Genomic DNA, 20,248 nt, shown 5'->3' on the forward strand with positions numbered 1-20,248 from the left:
CCCAGGGACAGCTGAAGTTAAATTATGAGAAGTCCATCAGAATGGCTTATACATATTTCAATATACAATTTCTAATGCTACCTTCAGACACATTGCTAACTCAGGTGAAAGCAGGGAAATAATTCCATCTTATCAAGAGTAACTGGCAGTGTACTCAAACTGGGAACTTACAAATGAGTAGCCCTCCAGTAAAACAAACTGAAGACAATTGAAGGGGAAAAAATAATTGAATAAGTAGCAGAAAGATTTCTGTGGGACCACAGTCAGGAAACTAGGTAAGAACCTATGCTCTTAAACAAAAGAATTTATTTTCACTTCCAGAAACAGGAATTTCTGCAAACAAGATGGAAAAAAAATCTCTAAATGCCTCTGCAGATACTCTCTGGTTCTCCTTTACTGGAAACAGCAGAAGTATTCAACTTGGAGCTAACAGTACAGTATTCTGCTATTATAGGCTTGAGAGGACCTTTTTTGTTTGAACTATCCAATTTGATGCTGACAGCTTCTGTGCAAGCCTTCTGCAGCCAAACCTAGAGAAACCAAGCAAACCTCCAGAGCTGGGAGAAAAAGGCCACTAAACTCTTGGGATACTTCCATTACTGAACCAGTTTTACTTTGGAATGAAGAGAATACGAGTTGAGAGAGAAGAAATGAGATGGGCACCACAGGCTGCAATAAAGCTAACAGTGAGACCACCAGCTCAATCCACCACTTCAAAAATCACTACAGATATACAGCTTTTCAGTGCTTAGTAGTTCATTACCTAAGCTCCTATATAACATGCTACTGAACTATTTATCCTTGAAGTGACACAAGTGATCCTGTATTGCAGCTTTCTAAACTTTACTTGTGCTTAAACAAGGTTAGAGATCTGGAGGGATTTCATGATACCTCCCATGTTGTTAGTCCTGTTACGATTTACTGAAGTGATTCATTCTCAAGAGTAGCTGACAACAAAAATAAATTATATATGACCATGTAGAACATTATGATCCCAGCAGACCTTCCAAGAACAACAAAGTCAAGCAGCATATCAAATGACACACTTTGTCACATTGGGTTTGGCTGCTTGGTTACACATGTTGAAAAACGCACCAAGGTGCAAGCAGGGAACGCAGCGTTCCTGTAACCATAATCCTCTCTTTTCAGCTGGCATGGGTCACAAAAGAGGGCATACAAACCAGGGAGACTGAGATACAGGAACAGGGTCTGCTTTCATGAGAAAAAAACCATAAATCCCTTACTCCTCTCAGCTGAAATGACTTCTGCAAGTTAAAAACAAGCCACTCACTCTCATGCCAACACTTTGCAGACCAAAAGCCAAGCTAAAGATAATGCTACCTATAAATGAAGGATAGCTGTTATTTGGAGAGTTATCCTTAGTGCAAGTACAAATGTAAAAAACTTTCTTTACTTCCTCTTTTTGTCAGCACTGTGAGCCAAGTGTGACCAAAGCTCTGTAATCTATGCACAAGATTTCTATCCTATATCCTGACACTGGGAAGCCATGAAATTTCTTCAAGACACAAATGTACAAAGAAGCAATTTCAGCCACATGCACAAGAGTAAACTAACAACTCTTAGCACTACTTTTTATCATACATTTGAAAAAGCTACCATTGCACAACACAAATTGCAAAATGCAACAGTAAAATGCAAAAAAAAATCTTAGTAATTAATGGCTCAGCTTCATATGAAGATATCATTTTGGGACAGCAAATCAAAGTACAAGAACGAAGCCCTGCTGTTTGAAAGGGAGTCATCATTGGGAAGCAGCCCAAATGACCAAAACCCACAGCACATTTGTCATGCTCCACTTTAAAGCTGCTAAAGAGAGAAGTTGCAAGAATGAACACATGTCTTCAGAATATGCATGTTATTAGAAGGCCCTGCAGGACAGCAGAAATTCAGGCATTGAGCCATCTTTAGTGAACCTGAGCCAGAAGGAGACTTTTTTTTCACCTGCCAGCAGAGAGAAACAGCAGGAAAAGCATCTGCCTTGCCTGAAGTTCAGTATTCTACTATACCCCAGCTGTATTAGGACTGAACAAGCAAAATGGAGTTTTATATATTTTCATAATAGCAAAGAATGGCTTCAGGACCATTCCCTTGCTATCAAAAGGCTCATTATTTCAGCACCCTTCCATCTGCTCAAGGGAGCCTGGATATGATTCTCCTTAGTAATTTGTGCTTTGAGATCTGTACTTATTTGCTCAGAAGCACACAATAGCCCTCCCTAACAATCAGGGACTCTGCTTATTCCTCAATGGTTTATCAAGCCTGGAGTGTTAAACACACAACACACAGCCCTGCAATGCATGACTCCAAGCCACGTCTATTTTTAACAAGCTGTGTGTGGTCCTCATAACCTGCAGGACCTCTTCTTGCTAACACGTATTCCTCTAATACTGCACAAAGGTTTTTAAAATCTTTTGTATTTTAAACCAAGCTGAAAGTATTTCAGAGAAAAAATGCTAAGCCTTTCCTTCTACTGTGAAAATCAAGTTTCCTTCTATTACATCAATCCAGTTCCTGGACAAACTGCAAATAATTAGCCATTTCCTTCTAGCTGCAAAGTTGGAACCAACATAAGACTGGGATTTTTATATACAACTCTGAGAAACCTAGGATTTTTAACTACTCAAATTCCTATCAAACATATAACCCTTTTCAGCTTCAAAAAACCCAAAATCACTTACGGAGGGTTTTTTTGAAGCAAGTGAGATTTTCCTTTCACCCTAGTTACCATAGAAGAATTTTTAGTGTGAGAATAAGCGTAAGTCATGCAGATGTTTCACCCAAACCTCAGCTGTCAGTAAAAAAGTAGAAAGTGGTAAAGAGCAAATGTTTCTGCAAAAGGCTTTCCAGTGTGAAGTTACTGCAGAAAGCATTAAGAAGTTCATACAATATCCTGTGGCATATAGGCACTATCAGCACACAACCACAGATATGTGACTTCTAATATGACATACTGAATTTATGCATAGTCTCACAAGGAATTCTGAGCTCTCCTTGCCTGGCTAATTTTTAATATGCCAACTTTGTAACACTTTTTCAATACTTCCATGGTTTTAATAACATGGAAGAACAGCTACTTATCTTACCAAAACTGCTTTTCCCCTACATTTTTCCCACGGATTCTATCTCATGTGTTTGCACGTGCTGCTCCAGAAATACTGCATTCTTTTGGCAAAAACCAATGGCTCCAGCCTGAACATGTGCAGCCATGCACAACCCTGCTGCTGGCAGAGCACAATCTATGGGGACTAAGACTTCACAGGAACAGAAGAAAGACATAGAATCATAGAATGGTTTGGGTTGGAAGGGACCCTAAAGGTCATCTAGTTCCAACTCCTCTGCCATCGGCAGGGACACCTTCCACTAGATTAGGTTGCTCAAAATCCCATCCAGCCTGACCTTGATCACTTCCAGGGATGGAGTGTCCATGCAAAAGAGTGTGAGATTTATGTGGACAAGACATCTTGAACAGCCACTGTCACCCCCACATTCCAGATTTCCTGCATGGCTGACAAAGAAATAACAGCAAGATTCACCTGCTCCTTCACATCTGGAGGTGGATCTACTTTGATCTTGTTCAGTTTCTCTGGGATCTGTAAGTCTACCAAATGATTTGAATCTGGGCCTAAAACTGCCTCTTAATGGAAAGTAAGTTAAGTGTAAACCAAAGCAACAAAAGGCAGCTGATTAGAAAAAGTGCTGTACAAATAAAGGCGCCCACTGCTCTCTGATGAAGACATGAACTTGTTAGGGGGGGACCCAAGAAAGGGTTTCAAGAACACCAAATTTTTTTGCACTTCTGTCTTTTCCTGTTCAGTTAGGCCTCTGAATCTGGGGCTCCTTTAATACTCCTAAGAAAACAAATAGTCTGCTGGAAGCAGTGCTCTCCTGAGGGAAAGGAAGGAAGTCCCTTACAGCACATCACAGTGCCTCACCAGCAGTACTACAGCAAAACTCCTACCCTACATCTGGAAGACACAAAGTGAGGAGACAGCACAGAAGGAAAAGTGACTTTTAGATTTAAGCAATATTACAGATAATTATTTCTCTGCTGGTAGCAGCAGATCAAAGAAAGATTTCTAACCCTCTGCTGCCATTCAAGTGCAGTCTGGGTAGAATGATGGGCATGACAACCACGTGTTTAACTTTTCATTTTTACAGGCTTTGTTAACCTTTGTCTCAGCTCCAAGTATGAGTTTATTTGAACAGTAGTTTCAGTAGCTGATGCTTTTTGATGAGCAACACAGAAGAACTGAAAATTTAGCTCACAGTAGCTCACAGTACTATCTGAGATTGGAGCCTAGTCAGACCCTAACATTTTTCCTCTCTGAATCTGACTAGCTTCTCACTGAATGATCCAGGATGAACTGTTTCAGACTATAAATCTCTTTCAGTTTACCATCTGTAAGGAATATCTTCTTTCCTACCATCTCTCTATTTGCTCAGCATGTGATATGTAGTAGAAAAAAATGAAAGCACAAAGAGATGAAGCTCAAGAACTTTGCGTCAGCCATAAAAGAAAATTGGTACACGGAAATCCTAAAATGTCTTGCCCTTTTCTAAAGCTGGTAGATATAAAAATAATTTAGCAATTACCAATAATATTATCACAAGGTGTGGAAGAAGCAACTTAAGGACGACATCCATCTAAGCATATCAATACACCTGCAGGCAGATGTCAGCCTCCAGTAACAAAACAAAACTCAAGGAGGAAGGTGAGAGGTAACTGTTAACTACATCTGTCTGCTTTGCCCTTAAGTGGATTTGAATCTCCCAGTTAAGACACCACATCTCAGCTGAGAGGCAAGCACTGGCCTTCACCTCTGCTCAGCATCAAGTGCAAGCTTTGCTAGGTGATGACAGGCTTTGCTCCCCTTCATTAACTTTACAAATACTCAGCTCCTGCCTGAGTGCACACCAGGGCAGCACACACACATTCAAGGGAGGTCACAGTGACGTTTAAGTTCCGCACGATGCTAAGAAGTCAATGGCACAATGATAAATATGTAAGTTGATTGTGAAAATTCATTTAAAATCAGAACTGGGGTTCACTGCAAAGAGTAATGCTTTTTTTAATTAAATGGAGCAGTTAAAAATAACTTACAAAACACAGAACAAAGTATGTACACAGTGCTTCAGATAAAGAGTTAACATGTTGTTTGTGATAAATGATAAATATAGTTACTGGCTTTTGCATCTATGTATTAGCTTTTGCAAGCTATTATTGATCACAAAGATTCTGATATAATACAATTTGTAATTCCTTTTAACTGCTTTTTGGTATAATATAACCTGTCAGTTTATGCATGTACTGTATAGCTTATATAAATAATAGTGTGATAAATATATATTATATCTTAGGCCTTAGCATAATTTTAAAATGAAAACTGAGTAATGTATTAAAATGCTTTCATTTGTGTAACTAGCCCAGATAATGGTGTGAAATAGCTAGGTTGTTTCTCACATTTGTGGACCATCTTACCTGAATGATAACAGTGACAAGAACCAGGACATGAAGGGAAAAAAATTTACTACTGAGTCTCCAATTATTAAAAAGTATCAAAACAAAAGAATGGAGCCTCAAGAAGAAATAAAATATATTGATTTAATCTACAAGATGGCATGCAGACAAGTCAAAGGTTAAAACCAAGCAAAAGAGTTCCTAGAACATGTAAACTCACAGGAATGTTTGAATATGCATAAAGTCTTATGAATATGCATGTACCCCCAAATATAACAGTATGTAGAGAACATTGTTTTAAGCTAACAGTGTGCTTTTGGCAGATTGCCAAGCACCCCAGTGCTGGATATTGTCCCTTTTGTCCCTTACTAAACTTTTAAATGTTTTCAAGAGTAATCGTAGTTTCTTACACTGTTGAAAACCAGCTGGTCAATATTTAATATTGTAAAAAAAACAAAACCTCTCAATACTTGCCCAAAAAAACAGTCTGTGTCATTCATCCACTGGTTTATGAACTGTGCAGTGATGGGCTCAGGATTGTGTGGAAATCTGATGTTCTCCAAGGTGTGCAAAAGTAGGTCAGGATTGTAGTAGAGTGCAGCTATGGCAACTTGAAGACACATGGTACGGAGCTCACTTGTTTTAACTCCTCGAGTCAAGCGCTCCAGAACAGCCTCCACAAAGAGGGGAATACACTGGGCACAAAAGAAGACAAAAAGAAAAGGCAAGGGGAAAAAAAAGAAAGAAAACAGTCATTAGACATGTTGCCAGATTATAAAAAAATTTGTAATACTTTTACCAGAATTATTTCCTGAGTTATCTGAAGTGCAGGTATAGAAGAAAGGAACACATTCCTTTCACTTTCAGCCTCTGATGACACACTTATAAATCTTCCCCAAAACAGCTCTGAGCTAAAAATTGCAGTGTTATTCCGAGCACAGGGGAGGGAGGATATTTCGGGCCATTTGGTGGAGTTTGTTCTAGCATGTGGAAAAGATTTAGAAAAAGACTCAGACATTCTCATCTTTGAAGAAAGATACTAAACTATTTCAAAACTAGTAGGCATTAGAAATTAAACTACCTAAATTCGTAACATAGAAGTTTTTCCTAATAAATGTAAAGTGATGTTAAATTTTTTATAGAAGCTTAAAATTAGTTTATTCAGACAAAAGCAAACATGCACAAATTTCTAAACAATGAAATAAGCATCTTCTAAACACATATATATTTCAATGGGCAAATTTATATATTACAAAAATTTGGGAAGCATTACGAAAGTTTTAGTTTATGAGTTTCAGCTCAGTGTGCAACCATTTTAATTCACAAAGTTGTAGAGCTCAATTAAGCCTTCCACCACATATTTATTTCAATGCAAATACACTGAAGGCCACTTTAAGCTCTTTCCTTTAAAGGAAAGAGCTTAAGCCAGATTTCCTTTAAAAAAATCAAACCTTTCAGAGAACATTTTTATCTTCAATTACTTCAGATTTACACCAGTAAAGTTATATCACTTTCAGTGAAATTAACTGAAAACCTATCACTGAAATCCATGGATTGCACTGTGGCAACATCAAACACGATACTTCAAGGTAATTTAGGCTCATTACATGAGTCCAGAATTTGGCCCTTAATAGGGAAAAGACTACTTTCTAAAAAGGTGTTCTAAGAAACTCTGGAAAATTGTGATTATGTTTCTCCCTGCAATCACAATCAAGCCATGCTAAAAAATCTGCATTTCCAAATGCACTTAGTAATTTAAAACATCAAAAAGTTCCCATAGCCTTGGAGAAACAACAGCAGTTGGATGTGTACAGTTAAACTCTCAGTCACAGTAGTTTTAAGTATGTGTTTTGCATCAAAAGGGAAATTCTATTAAGAGAAAGCAAAAAACTACAATCTTGCACAACATACTATACCTTTATAATTCAGTCCATATCAATTTTGTGGTCGTGCCCTCTAACATATTGCCTCAAAACCAAAAAACCCCAACCTTACAAACTTTCCTGAGTTCATTTACTTCTTTCTGTCTTTCTCCCAAGTGTACATGTCCCTCAAATTCTCTAATTGCAGCTGTTTCTCTCAAGAGTCATGAATCATTAGAAAGCAATAAAAGAGAAAACCTGTTCAGTATGAATCACCTGGTCAATACCCCGTCCTTTGCACTGAAGAACAATCACTTCTAGGAGTTTGGCTGCATGGCACTCTGCATCTTCTCCTGCATCTCCTGTCAGTACCTAACAATCAGAGTGACAATTTATCAGTAATCGCTGACAACACTGAAAGCAAGTGCTCCTGTACCTGCATACATCCAAAAATCTCTACGCAGCATATACATATGTATTCATGTTATATTTTGTGAGGAATTAAGACACATAATTCATCTCTACAGGACATAAACAAGGATAAGTGGCTAAAGGTGAATTTTAAAAACTAGAAGAAATTACTGTAGTTCTTAAAGTAATATTATAGTTCTTTTTTATATTTCTATTACTGTAGTTCTTAAAGAATATTATATTATTTATATGTTCTCACTTTCCTTTTTTTAGAAAAGAAATGTCACTTGGAAGAATCACCAATGTTTCCCACATTCCATTTTTCCACTTCAATTCTAATAGTCACTGGCAGATTAACAGCGTGGCAAAGTGAAGTGCTATGTCTAGGCTAGTTTTGATTAAGAACAAGATGTATGCAATCATTCTGTGTGTAGGGACATACAAATGAAACTGAGTGCTTCATCTCAATACATTTCAACCCCCTGGTCACTGTCAATCAAACCTGACAAAAGCAGCAAAATTTTCACAATCAAATAAATACTCCCAAGTTTCTTAAAAATAAGCAGGTAGCTTGATGCCTAACACTCTCTAATGCCCCAAATCAGACGAGGACTGCAGCATGATCTCATACTTTATTATACATGAGAGACTCAGCATGAAAGAGAAACAAGATAAATGTAGGAAGAACTTCAAATGAGTTCGCACCTTAGCTGACAACCAGAGAGTCCAACTGCAAGATACACAACCCAAGGAAATCGGGCTTCATTAATTCCCTACCTACCAAAATAGCTCTCCATGGAAGAGAGTCAAGACAAACAGCAACTTTCTCCCACACAGCTTTTTGCATGTAATTTTCTTAAAGCATGTCACTTAAAAAGTGTGAAGGTGCTGTGTATGCTCAGAACTGAGTCAAGACCAAAATTCACTTAATTCTGAAATGCTTGGCCACCACATGGCACGTTCAGGTCACTCAGCTCCTCTAATTGTTATGTACCAGTGATAAGAACAACAGTAAGAATCAGAAGCCTTACCTTTTTACACATAGAGTAAATGATTTCTAAATGCTTTGGGTTAGACAGTAAAGTATCAGTGTCAATGGTCACATAATTATGCAAGAGAGGCATCATATCTGCAGAACAGGGAGAGCAAAAGAGAAAAAAGTTACAAGAAGTGCTAACCAGAGAGGTAGTCCTAAAGGGGAATACATTAGCTGATGGTTCTTGAATAGGGCTGGAAATGCAAACTCTGAAAGTCTTTTCTGGAAGAATTCTTCATAAAATGCACTATGCAGGGTGCATTCTTGGAACTAGATTCATTTTAATGAATCAATTTGTAGTTTCACATTAACTTTGAATATTCCACTTTCCTTGAGTTCAGGACCCCTACAACAACTGATCACACTGACAGATTTGCTTCTCCTACTTAAGTATCTCCTGTTACACTCCCACACTAAACAGACGGGCAGGGCATGACTCAAATACATGATCATTTTAAACCATGGCACTAAATGGAAGAGACCCTGATCTGCTAGAGATGAATTCTCAAACAGTAAAAATATCACTAGAACAGAAGTGACTTTACCTGCAAAGTATTCAAAGCAGTCCTGCTGGAAAACCTCGTACAGAACACCTAAAAGCTGCCACATCTGAGGTGAAATCATCTGGCATGTTAAGCTGAAGGCCAAGGAAAGAATTTCTTCATAAAACTCTGAAAAGACAATTTGAAGCAGGGTGCTTTACAAAAAAAATTTAACTTGCAAATACCTTGAAATCCGAAACTGAGTCCTGAGTCATGTAACAACTAGAAGACAGAAATTAGAAACTAAATCATACATAGAAAAATAAAACACATTGTAAAAGACTCTTTCAGACAGGCCTTGTGTTGGCTATAGTTACAATGATACGCATAGTTTTCCACTGTAAATATACACCAAAAAAATACATCAGCAGCACATTACTGATTTACTGAAAAATATGGTTTTTTCCTCAGTCTTTGCTTTTTCTGAAAAGCCTTATCACAAAAGTGTAACTTTTAGTGCAGCATACTGATGAAGCAGTAATTTAATTGCAGACCATGTCCATAAGAGACTAATGTAATTTAGACATTGTCCTTTAACACAATTAGCCAGAATTATAATCAGAACAGCATCTTCAGCTTTTGACCTCCAAAACACAATAGCCAATCTGACTAATGTACAAGAGTAGATCAGGAGAAACAAATTACAATGGTAAAGTAATGACTTATTCTTTAAAGAAACACACACAAAAAAGACGAAATTTTGTTCTGGAAGATAACAATAATTAATTTACATGTTTTTACATATCTCTAAAACATACCTATCACATGTTTCTGCAAAACAAGGCCAATGATCTGTAAACAAATGCTCTCGAGCTGTTGAGTGATCTGAAATAAAAACATTAAGCAGTTTATTTAAAAAATTAGAACTACAGCAATCAAATAAATGTATTTGACTAATTCAGTTTGAGAAGTTCTTCAAATCAAAAAGGCTTTTACAATTTTTTAAATGCTGCATTAACAATCATAATATTATGAAATAAGGTCTCACTGATGCAGAAAGAACCCCTTTACCCTGAATATGTGACTTGTGGGCATACACTGCACCATATTTGGGAGACCAATTCCTAGGAATTCTATCCAAGATATTGCTGGGTAAACTAAAGATGTGGGTCGTCACTGCAAAAAGCTAGGCTTATGCAAAATATTTCTTCTTAAATTCTATTTTAACATTCTGTAATACAACTAGCCACTGTGAAGAAAATTAACTCTACCCCAACCAAAACCAGCACATTCCGATGAAGCGTTTACCAAGTAAGGGCTAAGAATTTTACCCTTGGGACATAAATTCCCTTGACATTGAAAGCTGAAAATTAATAAATCACAAAAGTAAACTGGGCTTTAGATGAAAATCTGTCATAGATGGCTTGGTACCATCCCACTGCAGTAAATGCACGTTCATGGCAAATAATGCAACATACATAGAAGGGCTTCTTGTCATGAATGAAAGTGGGAAAGTACCAAGGAAAATCTCACCTCCTTGTGATCTTCCACAACTGTCAGGATTGTGTCAATTGTGTGCAAGATGCCCATGGCCATAACCGTTTTGTCCTCTACTTCCTCATATTCCTCGCTCTGAAGTACTTTACCAAATATTTCAGCCTGTGAACAAAACCAACCAACTTGACATTCAAGAGCAAACCCATGTTTCTAATTTGTCATTCAAAACCAAGGCAGCAGCAATGCCTTATCTCTAAGAGCTGTCAGCACTGAAAAATATGCTTGCTGCTTTTGAAATGGGAACACAGCAAATTAAAATCTCCTCTTTTTTTTTCAGAAGTCTACATTAAGTCATTTGAAATGCTAAATAGTTAGACCGTGGCTCATTAAAACCAGTGACACAAATCAGTGTCTTTGAAAAATCTATGGGTTTTAAAGATGCCTCATAGAGAAAAAACCCCATAAATACTGCAAATACTACGGGTGGACTCTTATAAAGATTACTTTAAACAGTGTGAACTTCAAGCAGAGTTCATTAAATGTTCACCAAACTAGGACATGCTTCTGACTGGAGTGGTCATTTACTATTGCTCTCACCAGGTGCTGGGTCATGTCCACAGCGATAGTGGCGACTTCCTGGCTGTACTCATAGATCATCTTCTGGATTACATTCGTGAGATCATCGTTCTCTGTCTCCCTGACAATGTGCAGGAGCTCATGCATCACTGGCCTTACATAAGGCTTCACGTATTCCTTGGCTACAAGATGAATAGAAAGCAGGTGAAATCAGCTATCCATAAACACAAATATACAGCATCTCCAAACTGCCAGGGAACTGACTATTCTTGAAAAAAATAAGTTTTTTAAATTTGAATTCACTAAAGAAATAAAAAAGCCAAAAACATACCCAAGGCAATTTTACAGTCTGTAACTCGTAGACAGAGTAAATAAATTGTGTAATATTGAAATGCCACCTACAGCTAAAATCTACTTTTGAAGGAATACTTGCTCTCATACATAAAGCAGTGCTCATTTTTAAACACACACTCTGCTTAAGTTCACTAAAAAAACCCCAAAGATGGGTGATATTTACTTTATAAATACACGCTGATTCTAACTTCTTTTGCATCATAAAAACTTCAAGTCAGAATTTTGGAATGTAATGAGCAAGTGAATCTGCCTAAACATGATAAAATATTCTGAAATCTATGTCTTCAAATGACAGAAATGTTTAGATAAATCTGCAACAACCTCCTTGTCTTGACAAAAAATCAATAGATCAGTGTATACAGCTGATGAATCACTGTCAGATACCTTGCTCTTGGTTGCTTATTAAGGTCTGAAGGGCTATGGCTGCTTCTACTTTGACAGGCATCTCCTTATCATCAATCAGGCTCTTCTTTGTCAGCTCTACTGCATTCCTCAAGTTCAGCTCATTGTGAAATTTCAAAGCACTGAATGAATGAAGTACCCAACAGGACTGCAAGGCAAAAAGAGAAGCAAGTAAGGGATTATGGCAATTTTAAGCATTTTTAACTGAGTCAAGACCAATGCTAACTATCTCCCTGCTTGCACACATTGCTTTTTCCCCCCCACTTAATTATGGTGTATTCTTTCATTAAATGTAGCACAGGTATTGCACTCAAGCAGTTCTTTACTATACCTTCCCAAATTCCAATAAATTCATTGTGCCCATAATTTGCATTCATTGCTTAGGTCCTTCTGGGGGAAATAAAATCAGAACAAAATAATGAAAACTGTTTGTCCATGACTGATATCAGCACTTGGGGATTTTCTTCAAGCAACACGCAAATTGATGTTACCTACTTGTAGAAATCCTGCCTATTCTTCACAGCCATCTCTGCTAATGAAAAATGGCCACAATTGCTGCTCAAATTCCCAAGTTTGATTGAAGAGGTGAACATTAATACAACACAGACCCTACATCAATTCCTTTAACTGAAAAATCATTTTTTAAAACAAAATTATGAAAAAAGCCAGCACAAGAATGTTATTTCAAATTTTACTATGTATTTACCTAATTTCTTTCAGTAACATTCAGAATGAAATCAAACTGCAAAGCAAGGAACCGTGGCAAATACTGGAATTGATGTAACAGGTGAACTTACTCGAGCTCTGAGGTATCCCAGGTTGGACATGAACAAGGGAAACACGTGATTCTGTAGCATCAGCTCCATTTGATCCTTGAAGACACTCTTCTGTGGGAGTAAGGAAAAATTCATTTTAGAGACCATTCATTTCACGTACTTCTTTCTAGCCCATAACGCATTTCAAATATCAACCATGGGAAACACAATAATTTGTCTATATAATAAAGGTATCCTCCCACAAAGAGAAGTTGATCCCTTACCTTGAATAGAACCAACTCAAAAGCACAGCAAGTTCAAAACCAGGCAAGTGAAAGAACTGTACATATAATATTTTACTTGGCATTATTCATTACAACATGTAAACTGGAATTTTCATGTTATTTAAGGCAATTAATATCAGCTGATTTTTCTTAAAAAGTAACAAGGATCAATAACCTAGTAATAACCTTCCTACAAAGGAGTCCATCTATACCTGAAGATAAATACGGGCTTAGTATGGAACAGATCTGGAGTTTCAAATGAACTACAGTTACTCTAAGTATCAAAGCTTACTATCTTGGACACTACAGCAACAAATCCCATCTTTTTTCATGTTTATTAATGGATGAAGATAATTCCTTTGTGACAGAAATTTCCTTAGCTGGAGAAGGACACTGGATGAGAGTTATTCTTCATTATTCCAACCATAGCAAATCCCAAGATGCTCACCGAAAGCTAGAACCAGCATGGAGATTTGAGACTTTCCTTGTAGCCCCAAAATTGATAAAATACATGCTAGGGATGCTGTTACCATCCAAAGGAATGATTCAGTGGCAAAGACAGAAAAGGGTGAAATGGGACACTCAATACAACATGTATCTTACATGATCACACTTTCTTTCACCAATGCACACAGCATTTTTTCCACACTCGTTCCCCAGCCTTCACAGAGCTGGATGAAGGACTGAGCAGAGAAAAAACAGAGAGAAAGGAAAATACTGCTCTTTTGTGCACACTGGCCAGAAGTTTGTAGGCATTGAACTGGAGCTGCTGTGGGGAGCCAGGTGGCTCAGGCAAGCCCATTGTGTCTATGAGTTCCTTAGACTCAGGATCTCAGTCAGCTCAAGAGCCAGAAAGCACTTACAAATCCAGGATTTGATATGGAAGCAGCTGATGGAATGTTTCAATGTGTCAAATTCCGAACGCGAGAAATTCAAGTTTTAAAGAGGTCTGTGGTGTTCGGGGTTATTACTCTTTTAAAAAGTACAATATAACCTCATGTTTCAGGATTGAAAATTTCAAATAGGAGCAGAATACTGGAATAAATCCCCTTTCTTCCCCACAGGACAGAGATATATATGTTAATATGAAAGTCTCCTCACAACACAAACAATGTTGTCTCATTCACTGTTATACTCCTGGCATGAGGAAGGGCGTTTACAATCCAAAATAATCTACAAAAATTCTGTAAAAGTTACTGATGTTTCAGGATTTAAGATCAGAAAATAGATTGGTAAAAAAACAGATGGTCAATTCTGGTAAGATGTTGCTTGTAACTGAAGACACATCATGCACAGCTAGACAATTCAGATAAAATATAATAAATCACTTTTTAAAAGAAGCCTCCAGCACAAGATCACTATTCTCATGCTAAAAGTGATAATGCTTTGTCAATTACTTCTGACATGTAGCAAAGGCATATTTTGGACTCCATCATCTACAAAAGCATCAGGCAAACTGTAATAAATTTCAATTAGAGAGCAACAGTGTGCATTAAATTTGCATTCAGATTCCAGAAATACACCCAAAATTCTGAAGATGCTGTCTATAAAAAATGGAGGAAGGCTCCTTGTTCTTTTCAGCTTTTTTCAAAACTCCCAACTGGCAGATGCAATAAGATTAAAGGCACTTATTGAAGAGTGAAAAAGTTGGAAAGCTAGACAGAACATCCCTGTAATGTGTTAAGTAAACCTTTTCCTGGAGCCAGAAGAAGCCCATAACAGTGCAGGCTGTTGGGGAATTTCATAAAGAATCATAGGCCATGTTGCTGATAGAATGCATGTTTGCTTTCTTAACATTTCCATTTTCCTAGTAAAGCAGGAGGGGACCAACGGACTATCGTGTAACAAACAAACGGAGCTTTGAAAAAACGTGAGAAGGAAATATCTGTGTATAAAACTGTGATATAAAAACCAGGAAAGAATGTTCATATTTTTAAATAAACAGACTCTCATATTCTGATTGCAATCAGAGTGCAATCTCTCTACAGATTTTTTACAAATACGGCTAAGGGCTAGTCATACTTTATAAAGTAAGAGTGTTTTAATTTAAATCACAGCTCATAGCAAGAATTGCAAACTTGTTTTCATTTCTTTACTCACTTACCTTCAGCAAAATATCTGCTAGGGATCCTATAACATGCAAAGCTCCATCTTTTTTCCTAGGATCAATGTTTGGCTCTGTCAGAATCTGGTAGCAATATGCCATCATTTTTGGTAATACCTGTGCAGGACAGAAGATACACAATCCCTTTTAGTCAAGTTATTTTAATAGCATTGTTTAAAAAATTCCTATGACATTTTCAAGAAGAAATTTTGTCTTGGCCAGAGCAATGTGAGGTACTAAATGCAGCATCTTTCAATAGTTAAAGTGTAAAACTTTGGAATTTTCAACTTTTCAGCCAAACTGGTCAAAATTAGATTAATCTCCATGAAATTTCTCATTACTAATAGCAAGTAAGGTATTTTTGTCACTGTCTTGAAGCAAATCAAAAAAAGTGATGAAAAGGCAAAAGGCTCAAACAGCACCTCGCCCACTTTTTCTCTTCTTTCTGGCTTGTCTCACACATAAATATAAATGCATATGTGTGTGTGCATATATTTTCAAGGAAAGCTTGGACTAAAATCTCATAAACTTAATTTGATCTATTGATTTTGGCAGTAGTTTCTAAAGTTGACTAAGGAAAGTTTCTTGGCAGAACCAATGGCTGAATGTGATTTTCACACCTATTATGTCCTTTTCCAACATGCCACTGGGATGGTCTAAATACAAATTATGAAAATGAGAAGGAAGATCAGTCGACAAGAACTGTTTTGACAATAAAAAAGTAGGAAGGTCATATTCCACCTAATGTAAAGACTGTGTTCGCTGAAAATCCATCTGGAAATTGAGCTCCATGATTACTGTATGTTAAAATGGAACCTAGAAAAACATTTGACATTTTAGCCAACTGTGCTTTCTAGGGGGCTTGTCTGAGTATTTTTGTACAGGTCACTGGAAATACAGAAAGATCTACAGAAATGCTATGTAGTGTGACTAAAGAGTGACTATATGGAATGGGTTTTGTCCTTGCTAACTTCATTGCTGTTAAGAAGGATTTTAAATAGCATCAGTGAAAATTAATAAGGATCAAATCCACTTTCCCTCCTGCTACAGTTTGTGATGCTGAGAACAGCTGTGACACAGGCTGTTTGTAAACCTGGGAAAATCTATTCCAATATATCTATTCCAACCCATTTTGTATCTGGCAGATGCATTTTAAATCTGCAAAAAGAATCCACTTAGTGTTTATACACACCATATTTTAACTCTCACCAAACTGATAGCATTCAGCCAGGAAACATTTAACTATGTAGCAGCAAGTACATTTTTCAAGACTAGCTTCTTGTATCATCTTCAAATATATGGGGAAAGTAACTTTATTAAGGAAAACTCGAATAATTTAAAGCCACTGATATCATACCTCTTTTCTCTTCTTTGCAGCAGTGTAAAGGAGATTCTGCGCTGCTGTTGTTGTGGATGCATAGTCTTCAAATACATCTAAAAAAATGGGGAGAAAAATTAATTTTAAAATTTCCTTTCTGAATAATACATTTTTTATAAACCATCTTGGTTTTGGGATATCACAAAATCTGGATGAATATATAACCTCAAAATTACTGACATGATTGTCTTCACTTCCTGGTTAAAGAGTCAGACCCAAGCTTATGTCACACACCTTACTTCTGGCCTTCCAAATCCACTGCCACTCTTCATTCCCTTAATTAAGTATATTCTATTTATTCATTAGCTCTTTTGAGACCATATACAAGGGATGAAAAATCCTGTCTCTTTTTTAAATCAAAACCCCTATAGGAAGAATAATACACTCCAGTATCATCTGTATACCACATGTACACATTTTTGACTTGATTTTATTAAAACCTCATGGGAAACTTTTTGTACATAAAATCTACTTAGATCTGGAGTAGTTTTAAATCTGCTGAAAGGTCAAGTTTTTTTATTTCATTCACTGCAACTAAACCTCTGCTGTTCATATTGAAAGTGTAATTTATATTTTGAAAAAAAGATCTGCGCTGCAAACATGTTCTAATCCAAACATCCCCACACAAATTAAACCAAACTAAAAGATCTTCAAATGCTATCTCAAAATGTGACTCAAATTACACACCAACTTTTCCCAAAGACTTTTAGATAAAACATAATTAGGAAATACTACCAGATCACTGGAATCCTTGTTCCAAACGAAAAAGTGCCTCAAAAAATTCAATTTAATGTACTTTGATACATGAGTGTAATGTACTTTGAGTGGTTTTTTACCTTCCATGATACAATCTGAATCTGTTTTTAACTGCCTCAGCTACACATAAAAATAAGATTCACTACTTACACAGAAAGAACTGAATTCACACTCCAAATATCAAGGATGTATGTATACCCTAGTGATCAACACTATATTGTAATTAATTTGTTGCATAACAACTCTCCAAGCTTTTAAATAATTCTATGAATATTTAAATTCCATTTTCACATACACTAATCCCAAATCAACTAATTAAAATTTCCCAAATGCTGCATATATATCTCTGTGGTGCCTGGCTTGCAGGAGTTTTCCAGCTAAAATTGCTGTACATTTAAAGTACCTTTCTCCTTTTCAATGACATGAATCTTTTAATAAATGCAATTATTCATAATATGGCCCTATGTGTTATTCCCAAGATTTTGCACTGCGTCTTTTGAAGGAATATATATATCTAATTATCTTACAATTGAGCAGTAGTAAGTGGCAGAAGAATGCTGAAGGAGCTGACAATTCAGGAACCTGCAGACAGCTGGCACATCTGCAAGCCAGGATTCTGAAACAGGCACTAACAAGGGAGCAAGCCAGTCTGTCTGGGCTGCTCTGAGCACAAGTGAAGTAGAAAAAAACTCTGAGAGAAGCATTTAGATCAAAGCTACCAGCCCCATAGCCCAAATTCACCTGATCTGCCACGTGGTTTTAACTACAGATTGGTGAGATTTAAGAAAAAAGTTTTGTTCTTCCCATTGTTCAGGTGAAGAGAGACAGTACAGCAGCCATGCTGATCACTGGAACTACAGGGTACAGTTATGATGAAAGCAAAAAATAAAGCCAAATTACCAAATTTCATGCGGATGTACTCATATGGATCCTCTTGCCAGAGCTCCTCATCCTCATCTTTGTAGCACATTAGAGAGAATATCACCTCTTCTGTTATGGTCTAATTTTAGAAAAGCCAAATACATGTAAGTACACATAAAATTCAATTCCAGTACAGCTGCCCTCCACCATGCACTAATTTATTAGACTTATTTTTCTGGAGAACTACATTCCTTTAAGCAGTGCTCTTCTATTTTGTCTACCAGAAACAAATTCACATTATTATAGGTACTTTCCTTTTGAAACAGTCCCAGACAGCAGCAGTAGTTATACAATCTATCTTTGCAATATTACATTACCATGCACAAAATACACTTCAGGACCTAGTCTGTACACAGCAGAATATTACATTCTGCAGAAGGATCTCACCAATGCAATACTTAACGTGAGAATGGATTTCAGAGTCCTTCCCCTTAAAAGTCATGGAATTAACTAACTACACCGGGGATCTTATGATATGAAAAAATAAAAGAGCAGGAAGATCACTTTTCATTTGTTCTTTAGTTCACTTATAAAACATGTCCTTAAAAGAGGGTTTAGCTCCTCTTAGATGAATGTTCTCTTTGTGCACTATCTTTGCACTACAATCAAAAATCTATGACAATTCTGAACACCAGTAACTAATAAAAGCCAGAACACTATGACTTTATAGCAGACTGTAAAAATTCAAATAAAGAACTTATGGAACAGAATCTTTGCTTGAGTTAACATTATCTGCAATAAAAGGTAGTCATATATTGCAAAATACAACCACATTTGTGTAGAAATGCTATTTTATTTTCCAGATCAATTGCTGAATGATTAGTGAAACCTTCTTTAAAAACACAAAACTTGAGGGGCTGGGGGGTGTTTTTTAACCCCTCTGATGACATGTATTGTTTGTGACTGGGTTTTAAGCACTGACCTGTATGTGTGGCTTCATTTGCTTCCATGTGATAGAGTGAATCACCCCTTGGTTCAGATAATTCAATGTTTGCTGAAGAACACGTGGTGCAACATAGTCTTTTTGCCTGTACTGGTCTAAGATTCTTAAGAGAACCTAAAGAAATGACAAATTGGTATTTTTAAATGAAGACTGAAAATTCTGCCTCATGCATAAACATGCAGTGCACTTCCTCAGTGAATATACATGAACAGATAAAGTAGTTTTACAGCAGATGTTCTAGCATTAGAAATCATTATAACGCCTTTGATCCAAAAATCATAAATAATTTAAATATCAAGGTTCTAATCCTGCAAACATTTATGCAGATGTCCACCTTTACTACTAGCCCTACCATGTGATCACTTGTGATTATAAACCAAAGATATACTTCAATAGTGAGAGGCTCACAGTTTACAGAGGTCTCAGCAAAACCTGAAATAGGTAAGGAAAAGGCACAGTGAGATTTTCAAACTGGTGGCTTCTATACCTGCTAAATGGTGTCTGCATTCATATTTAATAACAGGTCCCTAAAGAAGACAAATTACTTTGGAAAAACAGTGAAGAGAGCAGAAATACTAAACCAGGAAAGAAAAATAGGTTCACCTAAGGCTCTGAATCAAAAGAGCTGCAAACCCCTTAACTTCAATTAGCTATTGTAGCCATCAGATGGTATCATCTGGCATGCTATTACAAACTTTACCACACAAAGCTCCCTTGGTAAAAAATTTTCCTCTACTAAGAAAAAAACACAGTACAAAGCTACTAATATGCACCACTGGCAGGTGAATTATTATTAAGCGTAAAGAAGTGGCATATACATGAATAACAATAAGAGTCAAGGGCAATGCATAACAAAATTTTGAGTCATATGCTTTCAGCAGAACAATTCTGCTTTGTAATTCTTCAGAACATTATAATAAATTTTATTATGAATATAGCTCCCTCATTAGGAATATAAGTTTGATGTTAAGTCTTTTATATGAAATGCTCCAAGGACAAGAACTGTCT

At 36.7% G+C, this 20,248-nt stretch overlaps 1 protein-coding gene across 1 annotated transcript in view; it reads right to left on the reverse strand.

Moving 5' to 3' along the window:
- IPO8 (importin 8) overlaps positions 1-20,248 on the reverse strand; it is a 39,222-nt gene that overhangs the window by 10,267 nt on the left and 8,707 nt on the right. The window contains exons 8-20 of the mRNA XM_014307033.2: positions 19,220-19,354; positions 18,277-18,376; positions 16,600-16,676; positions 15,243-15,359; positions 12,897-12,986; positions 12,082-12,247; positions 11,365-11,525; positions 10,804-10,929; positions 10,089-10,155; positions 9,334-9,459; positions 8,784-8,881; positions 7,618-7,713; positions 5,954-6,174 (exon numbers count right to left, since the gene is read on the reverse strand). Of these exons, the coding sequence (XP_014162508.1) occupies positions 5,954-6,174; positions 7,618-7,713; positions 8,784-8,881; positions 9,334-9,459; positions 10,089-10,155; positions 10,804-10,929; positions 11,365-11,525; positions 12,082-12,247; positions 12,897-12,986; positions 15,243-15,359; positions 16,600-16,676; positions 18,277-18,376; positions 19,220-19,354 (1,580 nt within the window). The remainder of the gene's footprint in view (positions 1-5,953; positions 6,175-7,617; positions 7,714-8,783; positions 8,882-9,333; positions 9,460-10,088; positions 10,156-10,803; positions 10,930-11,364; positions 11,526-12,081; positions 12,248-12,896; positions 12,987-15,242; positions 15,360-16,599; positions 16,677-18,276; positions 18,377-19,219; positions 19,355-20,248) is intronic.

Source organism: Geospiza fortis, unplaced genomic scaffold (genome assembly GCF_000277835.1).
Source record: "Geospiza fortis unplaced genomic scaffold, GeoFor_1.0 scaffold10, whole genome shotgun sequence".
Lineage (NCBI taxonomy): Eukaryota > Metazoa > Chordata > Aves > Passeriformes > Thraupidae > Geospiza > Geospiza fortis.